At 47.0% G+C, this 12124-nt stretch overlaps 1 protein-coding gene across 3 annotated transcripts in view; it reads right to left on the bottom strand.

The window, feature by feature from the left end:
* The window catches only part of LOC116942303 (glutamate receptor-interacting protein 1-like), a 374480-nt gene that overhangs the window by 62465 nt on the left and 299891 nt on the right, over positions 1-12124 (bottom strand). For all 3 annotated transcript variants that reach the window (XM_032954032.2, XM_032954031.2, XM_032954033.2), the window contains one exon: positions 5160-5229. In XM_032954032.2, the coding sequence (XP_032809923.2) occupies positions 5160-5229 (70 nt within the window). The remainder of the gene's footprint in view (positions 1-5159; positions 5230-12124) is intronic.

The following is a 12124-nucleotide window of genomic DNA, read 5'->3' as shown; positions in this document are numbered from 1 at the left end:
CAGCTGTCCTGACTGGGAGCTCTAGTTACTCTGTGTGGACTGTGAAGGCTGTTAATAAATAGAGTGCCTCCTACTCTTAATACCCCTGAGTCAGTCACTACATGTGTATTTATTTGAAAAGCTATGTTCTGCATATGAAGGATACGCACAAGACAGAGGGCTCCTATAACAGCACCTCTCCTGTGTTTGTGGAAGGAGCAAAGCCCAGTTGCAGTACCAACCCCATTGGTTTTAGGTGATGCAAAGCAAATATGAGAAAATGGCACAGGGACAGCTGGATGAATAATGCTGCTGTGTTAGTGTACAGAAACATATGCACAGACAGAAGGTGTCATAAATGTGCCACCTGCCCTGTTATATATGGATGAGAAATGATTCCCATGGCAGTCTGTGTTTCTGAAGGCAACTTTTCATCTCTTGTGAAAAAAAAAACACGAAACTGGTTACCCGGTCCCTTGTGAAAGTAAACTTCAATGCGTGCAGGATAAACACAGACTGGCTGCGCAGAGGGCAACCAGCCAAACACAGCACACATCTAGAAACGCCTGTGTGAGCACGATTTGATGGGATGAGACAGTTTAAAGCAAAGTGAAAGGTTATAGAGGTGTTTTTTTGTTGTAGAGATTATTTATCGACAGGCAGTCAATGTTTTATCTCCGAAAACTTAAAACAAATCTGATAATAAATTTGTCCACAAAATATGAAATGGTGCAATAACAGCTTTCTTTAAACAATATTTTGTATTTGTTTAGCTTCTCTGTTCTATTGACAGGCTTTGGCCACTACCAGGCCGACTCCTGTAATCTCGCGTTAAGTGACTGCTGGGCTTCTCTTCTCTCTGACCCACCTGGTTTCTTTATTTCTAACTTTTTTACATAGTTTTTTTTTACTTGATACCAGCGAGGTTGAGAAGGGGACTATTTGAAAGCGGTGCGCAAATAAGCAGAGGAATGTGCCCAATGAGGTCACACGAGTACTGGCAGGGCCAGGCATTGTAAGGTGCCTGCTATTTGTATTTATGCAAAGCTAGAGGGCAGAGTTTGAGACACCATGTATATGTCACGTACAGTCTGACATTTGAATATGAATGAGATTGACAGCTACAGCTTATTCTTTTTTAGGTTTAATGAATTGTCCAAGATCCTAAATGGAACAAAGTAGTTTGGGAAAACGGCCTGGACTATGTCATTCAGTTGCCATGACAATTATGACAATAGCATTAATCGTCAGGTGCTGACTCACCACACTGTCTCCCTACGGAGTCAATAAAATAATAATTTCGTGGGATGTCCAAAGATGGTGGGGGGGGGGCGCCGTGTCATGCTCGACAGAGCACGGAGCCATTTGGGCTCAGTTTACTGGACTGTAGGGGATGCTGCTGCCTTAGTGCAAGCGTTATCGCTCTGGGCTCGCAATTGAGAGGTCACCGGGTTCAATCTCCCCGGCACGGTAGTTGAAGCAATGGAGAAGTTTCTAAAAATCCCACCCAGCACCCGTCCACCGAGCTGTATAAACGGGTTCACCGCAGTCTGTCAATTGGCAGACCAGCATAGAAATGTCGGCCAAACACCCTTCAGATGGTGCTCTCTCCAGAGCTCCCTATAGTGGAGGCCCTTCTGCCAGCAGTGGTGTGAGTTACGATTTTACCTTTTACCACCTTGCATCATACAGATTTATTAATATTGTAAGTACTTACGCATATATATATAACAGCTAGTTATTAAAAAAATGCAAATATATACAATAGGCAAAACTTGCAAAGCAGAACTCGGGGTAATTGATTGCATCGTTTGCATATACGCAACATTTTAAGATACCAAGTTGGCTTCATCCCTGCCCAAAATGCACTAAATCTTGAAGCTTGCACATCAGATATTGAGAGCTATCCTCTGGTCTCCACAACTCGAAATCCCAAGCACTCCTCCTACTTGGCACCGGGCGATGTTTTAACTCGATTCCACTTCCTCGAGCTTTGAGCCATCGCCGCCACCGCCGGCTCGACCTCACCGAGCCGCGCTGGAACTTGGCGGTCCGATCGCGAAATTGTGCTCGTTAAAAGTTACGAGAATTATTATAATTATAATGACTCGTATACAATTTATTTACCTCGTTTGCGCTTACTTTGCAGTGTAATAAATACCAAATATTCATCCAACACTAAAATCAACCAAATGTGATAATTTTCAGAACTAATTAAGAAACCAACCACTAACTTCAAATACAACCACACACACACTTCGTTACCAGTGGGTTATTTCCACTACTTGAAAGGCAATCTTACATCAGTAAAATACAGTAAACAGTCAACATACCTCACTCGTAAACAAATACAGCACTGCAATTGGGTGTTGACTGAGTCATGCTTTTTTTATTTAACTTTTTGTATTTTCCAATTTATATTTAAATGTGTTACCAAGTCTGTTATGTGCATCGCCCAGTCTCAACACTCACTAACTGGCTGATTAAATCTTTACGTAAATGTATATTTACATGTTGCACGTTGTGCAGTGTTGTGGGATGTTTGAACATTGAACTTCTTTCGCACCATACGTAGCCAACGGTGCTAACTGAAGGTGTGGGATGCAGTTTGCTCGAATGACGTGACTGTATACAAACACTGATTATTCTAATTACTATCATCATTAAGATGACACCACATAACTACTTCTGAAGTCCGCTCCAAAGCCTCCTACTCATCCTCAGTGTTGCATTTTTTACATCGCACGGCAAACGGCGATGGTAGCATGGAAATCAATTCAATAATTGTAATCCTGAGAGTTTTTGTTGAAGTCATGAACGAAATTTAACTTGCCTGATTGTTCTGCTTCCGTACGGCTGATGTAGATGCAGAGCAACAAACTACAAATTCACATTGAGGTGGTCAAGCCAGATAACCGCGTCAGGAGCAGCGGAGTGTATCGTCGCTGTGATGTCTCCTTCGTATTTGCGGATCGGGCATTGTATTATCTGTTCTGAATGACCACAGTCGTATCTGCATCTACCATGGTTTCTGCAGTGGATGCGGTTTAAAGTGGACCATGAGCTTCGTGGATGGTCAAAACAAGGGATCTTCTGCGTTGGGTTTTTCGCAAGTGATTTATTATAAAGTGGCGAAGATGGGTTTAGAGGTTATACACTAAGCTAGCACCACTGAGGTCCTAGGTTTACATCTAGGGTAACCACCCGTTTGTTACCTTCAGGATCTCGTGCGTAGTGAGTCAATGGAATCGGCCTGATCGCCAATGTCTCTACAAATAATATATCACATTAAATATGGATCGTCACTGCATTCGGCGGAAATCCAGATCAAAGACTCGATATTGATTGATATGCAGCAAACAACCTTTGTGTAAAAAAAGGTCTATAGAAGCGACTTCAGAGGTAGACCTGTGACACAAATATTGTCTTCTGTGGCTGTGTTTTCTTGCACTGGGTAAGTGCACTGCCAGCTGCAGAGTGCCAAATGTATTTTTGAATTTTTATTATCTCAGGGGACACGGTGTCCAATGCACATTTAAATAAAACTGGGGGAAATGAAATGACACGGAAATAGTGAGAACCCAGTTTAATAATCATGGGTGGCTGGCCTGGATTCGAAGGCCGGACATCGGCGGTGCTGGCTCAGTGCTCTGACACGGCATTTGTCCCATGTGCCACCCTGCCACCTCAGGACTGATTGGATACTTAACCACCAAAACAAATGGGGGTGCAGTCGTGGGGATAGTGATTAGCCTACACTGTGCTATGAGCCTGGCATCCTGACGTTATACTCCTGGCCACGGCTAACATCAGTGGCATGTAAAATCGGATCCGGTGTGGGGGGCCTCCCCCTGCCACTCCTCCAACCCGCACCTGTATGGTGAAGTATGGTCAAACAACCCCTATGACCGAAACAACATGTGGAGGCCTTCATCCATCAGTACTGTAAATGACTATTTCATAGCCATTAACAATGTAACCAGCACCTCCGATGAGCACGGCTGGCTATGTACGGTACAGAAGAAGTTCAACGTACATACATACAGCACACATCCTGTTGCTGGGCTTGGTTACTCATAACAGCTGTTAGTCCACAGAACAGGAAGTTGCCTGGAAACGGCAATATAACGATATTGCAATGAGTTTCACTCTGGGGCACATAACGTGACTGAATAATAACGTCCAAGGGTTAGGTAGAGCGGACTCCTCTCCAAAGCCTTTCTTTATTACCCCAACTTTACTCTGCAAAAAAGACAACTTGAAAATATTATTTCCTTCTCTGTGCAACAGACTCGTGCAGCAATTACACAACAAGGAAACGTTCGAATCCTCAGTGAAAATTTCAATATTGTATGTGGACTTTAACAGTTCCCATCGACAACCAAGTTATTTTCTGTTACCGTGGGATTGGCTTTTTAATGTAATTTTGACGTTACGCAAGCCCAGATTTAAAAAAAAAAATATTTGGATGGAACGCTTGTGGACCAAATCATCACGGAATGCGCCCAGTCTCGTCAGATACCAGAAGCTAAGCACAGATCCCAGAAGCTAAGCACAGTTTAGCCTGGTTAATGCTCGGATGGAGAATCACAACACAGTTGGTGTAGCCCGTGGAGGCTACATTGTCAGACAGTGCGGGATGCAGAAAATCCATTGTTGTACTGTACTTATTTACAATGCTCCTGCATCTACGCTCACCACCTTCACCAACCCGCATTGACCAGCATGGCGAAGTATGATGACATAGCCTCCTCCGAACGACCTGCACGGCATGGGGAGGAGGTTCTTCATCTAGATTGACAAAAAAGGGCTGTACACGTACAGAATACGAGAATTACAGTATTGAAATAAAACAAACTCTCCCTTTGAAATAACAATGCACGGTATCGGGCGCAGTGTGAACCGCGTGCCACATTTGGGTACGCATCAGAATATTCTGAGCCAGATCGGTTGGCCCCGTCCGTGAGTGAGGCCTCACGATGATGGGTGGCGTGGTCCCATTGCTCCACCTGCGACTTGCGAGATGTTGGATGCTCACAGAGCGGGGGTTGCTCTCTGCTCATGTCCGTAGACCCGTCGCATAGGAAGCCGCGTGAGAACTGCACCCAAAGAGACCATGAGGCGAAGCGATGTGTGCACCTTGTCTGGCACAATCGCCGTGGCAGTTGTTGCTGCTGTACCTGTGCGCCACACTGCCCTTCTTGATTTCTGTGATCACCAGCGGCTCGCTCGGCTTTCTGTGAGTCGGGGCTGCAACACAGGACAACGACAGGAGCATCACATCATAAAGGCGTTTTTGAGATGTATGAATAATAAACACTCCGCATAATTCAGGCAGCCCTCAAAGAAAAAAAAAGTAGGTGCCGTTTCAGGCAATGGCCCCTCTTCACAGCGGAGAGGTGAGTATAGGAAATGCGTGTGTCTGCATGCTCGAACAAGCCTTCAGTGGTGCTCATCTCTTTTGGTCTCCCCGAGCAGCGGTGATAATTCCACATTCCCATGGTAGGGGCCAGTTTATCCACAAGGCAATCCCTGTTGACAACTCGCAAAGCGAGAGTTGTTTTAAGGACCCCGGAAAGGTGAAGGGCACACTTTACTCCGGACTTGCATATAACTCTAAACTTAAAAAAATTGTTTTACTATGTTTATTGTTTAAATCTTATCGTTATCAATGCATAATCACCACTTCATCATCATCAAACCTCGGAAAGAGGCCAAGGATAAATACAGATATTAGGAGGAATTTGTTACACGACTCCTCTTATCCGCAGGAACCGGAGTCAATGGCAATGGAATTTTGTATGTGGCACAGATAATCATCATCAGCAACATCAATCCACAATAATAATCACTGATAAGCACGGACCTTAGGAGTCATTTGTTTGCCACTTCTGGTTCACTCTTTTTGTTTGTGAAATAGCCTTGGATAATTGGTGCACTATCTCCACAGGTAACAGAGGAGTTTCAAGCCATAGAGTCTGGCCGTGGGTGAATAGGGTTACAGATACACAGAGCTCCACTATACCTGTTTATTTACTTTTTAAAAATAATTCTACAATGTAAAATACACGTACAAAACTGACAAATACATGTATTTTTTGACAACACGATTTTGGTAGAGAAAGCTTAGTGGATCACATATCGGTAACCAAATCCAATTAGAAATATTCTGATGACATCACACCACCCATTTAAACTGTAGAACATTGTCACAATTCTGACAACTGCCTGATAATGCTGGTTGTAACTACCCATCAAAATGACGCACCTTGTTAAACGTTGTGCAAATTGATCCCCCGTTGAGTCTCCCCCTTCCTAATAAATGGCTCAGTGGCGTCGTGATTGTACCACTTGAGTGATGTAGGCCGGACCAAACGAATCTTTGCGGCGCACTGTAATGGGGCTCGTGCTTTATCCAATAAATAAATAAAAAGTGTGGATTGCTTTCCAATAACCGGTGGTGTCGAAGCGGCGATACATCGGCACGTTTTTTTTTTCTCACGTGACAACTTTATTCATTGACAGTGTCGGGTGGAGGAGGGGGTACGACACACATTATACGCACGCGATCCGACCTCAAAATAAAAACCCCAAAAATGAATCATTATTTCGGTCGCGAAAGCCTAATGTGTTAAATTCAGAAACGTTTAAGTAAAAAAGACTTTTCATCGTAGAAGACTGGTGGATGAGATGCAGCAACGTGCCATGTGAGGGAAGCATCGCTGCCCTGGAGGCCACAATGCTCTCATGGAGCCTGCGAGGCATGCTGGTTCGTGAAATCGGCCTATTAATCTTCTAATTGGTTTATTTTATCGAACACATAGCTCTTGGGCAAATATAAATGCTTGGGGAATGGGACGCATTACAACTTTAGAGTGGCAGATGCCAGCTTCGGGGAGCATTAGCATGAAAAGCACATAATTGTTCTCTCCAGAATGAGTATAGTGTGAATGCGTTTGCCAGTAATTGTGTGCAAACACCCACAACGTTGATTGAACGAGGATATGCATGTGTGTGTAATGTAGTGGGAGTGCGAGTGGGAGTGGTATCACAGCAGTTCGTGCGCTGCGCGCCGAACACAACGACCCGAATCCCGTTCATGGCTGCACCAGAGACGATTATCTGAACCACTCCTGGGCATCCCCCTGGGTCGACTCATCATCAAATGAGTACCTGGCACGATGTGTACACATCGGCACTTGGGAGACAAAGGTGGCCAGGCGAGGTGCTGGCCTCCCACCCAACTTCGTGTGCCGTGCCGACCTTCATAGGTGCTCGCTAACAGCACTTGTTCCTAAAGTCGGTTTAGCCTAAACAAACACATTTCTGCAATTTAACCCGAGTAGCTTTCAGGAAAATTGTAGGAGAAAAGTGCTGTGAGCACGGCACTCGGTGACGGGTGCCGTGCGGTGAGTGAGTGGACGGCACAACACACGCGGCTGCATTTGTCTCTCCGGCGTTGATGTTCACACACCACCACATACTCATTTAAAGCCGAGTAAGGCCAGGTTCAGAATATAAACCTCCACGCATATGCATTGGCCAAGAGTGGCACCCAGGGAACATATTGGACAGAACTGCGACTCACGATTGCACTTGCCCAGCCAGACTAAAGGCCTAATCAGACAATACTCATTTGTTTTTGATCACTTCATCAAGCACAACGAAAGGTAAACAAACCTATAATTTGCAATTCTTGAACAGGCCAAATTATTTGGAAGTAGACATGGCCAATGCTAGATTCACTAATCACAAAGAAAATATACTCGTAAAATAAAACTGCCGCTGCCCGAGATGGCTCGACTGAGACAAAAGTCTCGTATCAGCACAAATATACGTGAAGGAAAACACATTTAAACACCCATTGCATACAACCACAAGCGAATGATGAATAAAAGCCTCAAGTATAATGAACAGAATAGGTCTGAAAGATCTTTTGGGGAAACTTAGTAAAAAAAAGTGACCTTGCCTTCCCTGCATCCTGTATGTAGAGGCAATCAATTTCCATTGAACCTGCAGGGCTAATTGGACATGCTCAGGCACCGTTGGCATTGATTACGGTGGAAATTGCCATATCACGTTCCGCACAAACACTGCCAGCCACTTTTGCCAGCAGCCCGAGCCAGCTGGGAGAGGAGTCAGTTGCGAGCAGCAGCTCGAACGGGGAGAAGTTGCAAATGGGAAGCCTGGCAGCATCACAACACACTCGTCGCTGCCTTAGGGCCAATTTGTACATTTGCACTTCCTCCCAGAAACCTTCATGTGCGTGCCTGTGTGTGTGCGCGACTGTGTGAGGAGCTAACATGTCCTTGAAAGATCTGGACAAAGTCCCATCGGTGAGCTCCTCCGGCAGGCAAGGATGCGTTGGCTGGGTCATGTTGCTCGCATGCCCAGCCACCACATGCCTAAACAGTTTTTGTTCGGCCGGATCGAGGGTGCTAAATGGGCGCGGCACGGGCTAGAGAAGAGATGGAATGAGGTGGTACAGGAAGATGTGGAGCTGAATGGACTTGCCGATGACTGGTACCAGCGGTGTCAAAATCGGCCTCTGTGGAGGAGGCTCGTGAAGGACGCTACTGGGCAGTTGGAGGCAGTCGCCCTCCAACAACAACGGAGGGTGGAGGAGCGACGCTCACAACAACGAGCGTAGCGCCGGGTGGCTAAAGCACAGCAAGTTGGCACAGTAGGGGGCACAGGTGGTGCATCGGCCACTCATCTCAGTCGACCCGTGGCACCTGGGTCTGCCCCATGACCTCCTGTCAGCGGGCATTCGGCACTTCACGTGGCCTCAACGTGCACGTAGCATGGCACAAGCGTTGTGGTGACGTAACCACTTAGTGGCGAATGGTGGTTGTTGTTGTTGTTGCACGACTATGGGGAGCGGTAGTGTAGCGGTTAGCGCTACGCTGCGCTAACCGCCGGCGGCCCGAGTTCGATTTCTGCTCATGGCCAACGCCGGTGACGATTTTCTGAAGTGGTTCTAGGCCTTCGCTAGGTTGACTCAGTCTCAAATGAGTACCTGGTGCGGTGTGTAAACATCGCCACTGGAGAAACAAAGGCGTTCGGGCATGGTGCTGGCTACCCATCCCCTCGTGTACCATTCCGGCCTTCATAAGTGCTAGCTAACAGCACTTGCCCCAATAGTCTGTTAAGGCTATACGGGGGACCTTTGTTTTTGTGCAGTAGGGTCGTGGTTAGCACACTGTGCAATGAACGCGCCTACCTAGGTTCCATGTCCAATATCCTGCACGTGAATAATAATGGTGACGAATTTCTGAACCAGTCCTGGGTCTCCCCTCGGTCGACTCAGCCTCAGTGTCTGGTGCCGTGTGTAAGCATCAGCACTGGGGAGACAAAGGCGGCCAGGCGTGGTGCTGGCCACTCAGCTCTTCGTGTGCTGTGCCGGCCTTAAAAAGCAACCCACAGACAGCACTCTCCCCAACAGCCTGTGAAAGGCTATTCGGGGGATCGTTGTCTTTGATTGTATATTGGCGATGCTTACTAACTCACTAGCGCATGCATATTAATTCTAAACGACTGTGTTGGCAGTGGTGGACAAGTACGGACGACAGAACACAGTACCACCATTGTGTTTGTTTAAATATGGGCAGTAATTAATATGGCAAAACATTAGCCGTCGCACTCGGGCTCGTCGACCAGTAATATAATTAGCGCTGCGCCGCATGCGGCTGGCGGCTCGCTGAAGTCTGCGCAGCTGCAGCGCGACTGCCAGTCGCTCGCGAACATCCCACCATTGAGCATCAGACAGGGACGCTGCCGCAACACGGAGCGAGCGTGAGAACATCTCGGGACGATCCGGAACTCGCCCCTTCCCTCTGCGTATCGATGTCAAATCCCCGCCGCCACCCTCCCACTCTGAAATGCAGATGTTGGCCGAAGCTGGTCCCCAGGTATGACGCGATGGCGCGAGACGAGGGGGAGGAAAACGGTGGAGTCTCAAACAGGAGCCGTATTGAAGACTCGACGAGGTGGGTATCAGCCGTGATTCCTCTCTACTCTGCAGCCCCAACTGCAACGGGTACCGCTCCCGACCGCGTCGCAACAACCGCACATTAAAGAAGGTGTGGAGATATTATGTTCATAAACAGAACGATCAAGAACTTAACATACTGCGAACCATCAGGCACACATCATTGATGACGGCCCCCATACTCTGGTGGGACAAGCGGACTCCACTCAGCTACCCCAATACAACACACGTGTGTTCTGGTGGAACAAGCGGAACTCCACTCAGCTACCCCAATACAACACACGCGTGTTCTGGTGGAACAAGCGGACTCGACTCAGCTACCACAATACAACACACGTGTGTTCTGGTGGAACAAGCGGAACTCCACTCAGCTACCCCAATACAACACACGCGTGTTGTGGTGCAACAAGCGGAACTCCACTCAGCTACCCCAATACAACACACGCGTGTTCTGGTGGAACAAGCGGACTCCACTCAGTTACCCCAATACAACACACGTGTGTTCTGGTGGAACAAGCGGAACTCCACTCAGTTACCCCAATACAACACACGCGTGTTCTGGTGGAACAAGCGGAACTCCACTCAGCTACCCCAATACAACACACGCGTGTTCTGGTGGAACAAGCGGAACTCCACTCAGCTACCCCAATACAACACACGCGTGTTCTGGTGGAACAAGCGGAACTCCACTCAGCTACCCCAATACAACACACGCGTGTTCTGGTGGAACAAGCGGAACTCCACTCAGCTACCCCAATACAACACACGCGTGTTCTGGTGGAACAAGCGGAACTCCACTCAGCTACCCCAATACAACACATGTGTGTTCTGGTGGAACAAGCGGAACTCCACTCAGCTACCCCAATACAACACACGTGTGTTCTGGTGCAACAAGCGGACTCGACTCAGCTACCACCCCAGATGCTGTGGAATGGCGACAACGCCATCTGACAGAGGGAGATGCTGTTGCTGCCACACCCACCCACAACGGATGCCATCTATTGCCTTTCACACACAGTGGGGCTATAGTTTATTTCATTAATTTGAATATTTTGTTATGCTTGCTTCCTGAAGAAAGCCTGCCTGCCTGCCTGAGTCCCAAGGCCTGTCAATTTTTCTCAGTTGGTGGCGACATTGTCCCGAGTAATTTGCAAATACATGTTGTTGGCATTTGGATGTTTAGCCAATACCCGTGACATTGTGTGTGTTTTTCTTTTGGCCTTCATAGGTGCTCGCTAACAGCACTTGTCCCTACAGTCTGTTACGGCTATATGGGGGATCTTTGTTTTTCTTTATAGCTATGGGAGGGAACCGAGAATCTGAAGGAAACCCCATGCACAGCAGGGGGAGAGAACATACAAATGTCACACAGAGAGGCGCCCGCTTCAGGAATTGAACCTAGGTCCCTCTTGCGCTGAGGCATGAGTGTTACCACTGCGCTGCCCTGGATATATGTATGTATGTGTTGACACGTATCCGCGTGCAAAAGAGAAGCGTACGTATCCAGCCTCAAACTTCCGTTTTCTCAGCTCAACATATTTCAGCAGTCTCATCAGGCTTCATGGTGTAAACAGGTCTCCAACTCTAATTATTCACTCTCTATCTCTGACCTCTATATGTATGTGCTATGAATATGGGCGATTGTCCGAAGCATCACCTATTGTATATATTTTCGTTCCTTTTGAAGCCACACGGTGTTATTTATGAATGTGTTGAGGTTTTTTTGTTTGTTTCAGTTGTGGCTGCTCCACACAGCAGCAATGCAGCCTTCATCAGAGCACGATACTTGAGATTCTATTCCCTTCGCAGGCACTACCCATAGAGGTATTGGTAATCAATCACAATGATCTCTCATACTGCCCATAGAGGCAGCAGTAGCCAATCACAATGATCTCTCACACTGCCCATAGAGGCATCAGTGGCCAATCACAATGATCTCTCACACTGCCCATAAAGGCATCGGTAGCCAATCAAAATGAAATTTCACACTGCCAATAGAGGCATCGGTAGCCAATCACAATGATCTCTCACACTGCCCATAGAGGTATAGGTAGCCAATCACAATGATTTCTCAAACTGCCAGAAAGGTATCAGTAGCCAACCACAATGATCTTTCACACTGTCGATATAAGCATTGGTAGCCAATCACAATGA

The sequence above is a fragment of the Petromyzon marinus genome, chromosome 14 (genome assembly GCF_048934315.1).
Source record: "Petromyzon marinus isolate PM22_M1 ecotype Great Lakes invasive population chromosome 14, UKy_Petmar_22M1.pri1.0, whole genome shotgun sequence".
Lineage (NCBI taxonomy): Eukaryota > Metazoa > Chordata > Hyperoartia > Petromyzontiformes > Petromyzontidae > Petromyzon > Petromyzon marinus.
Note: the sequence above shows the minus strand (reverse complement) of the source record. Positions and strands in the feature narration are given on the sequence as shown.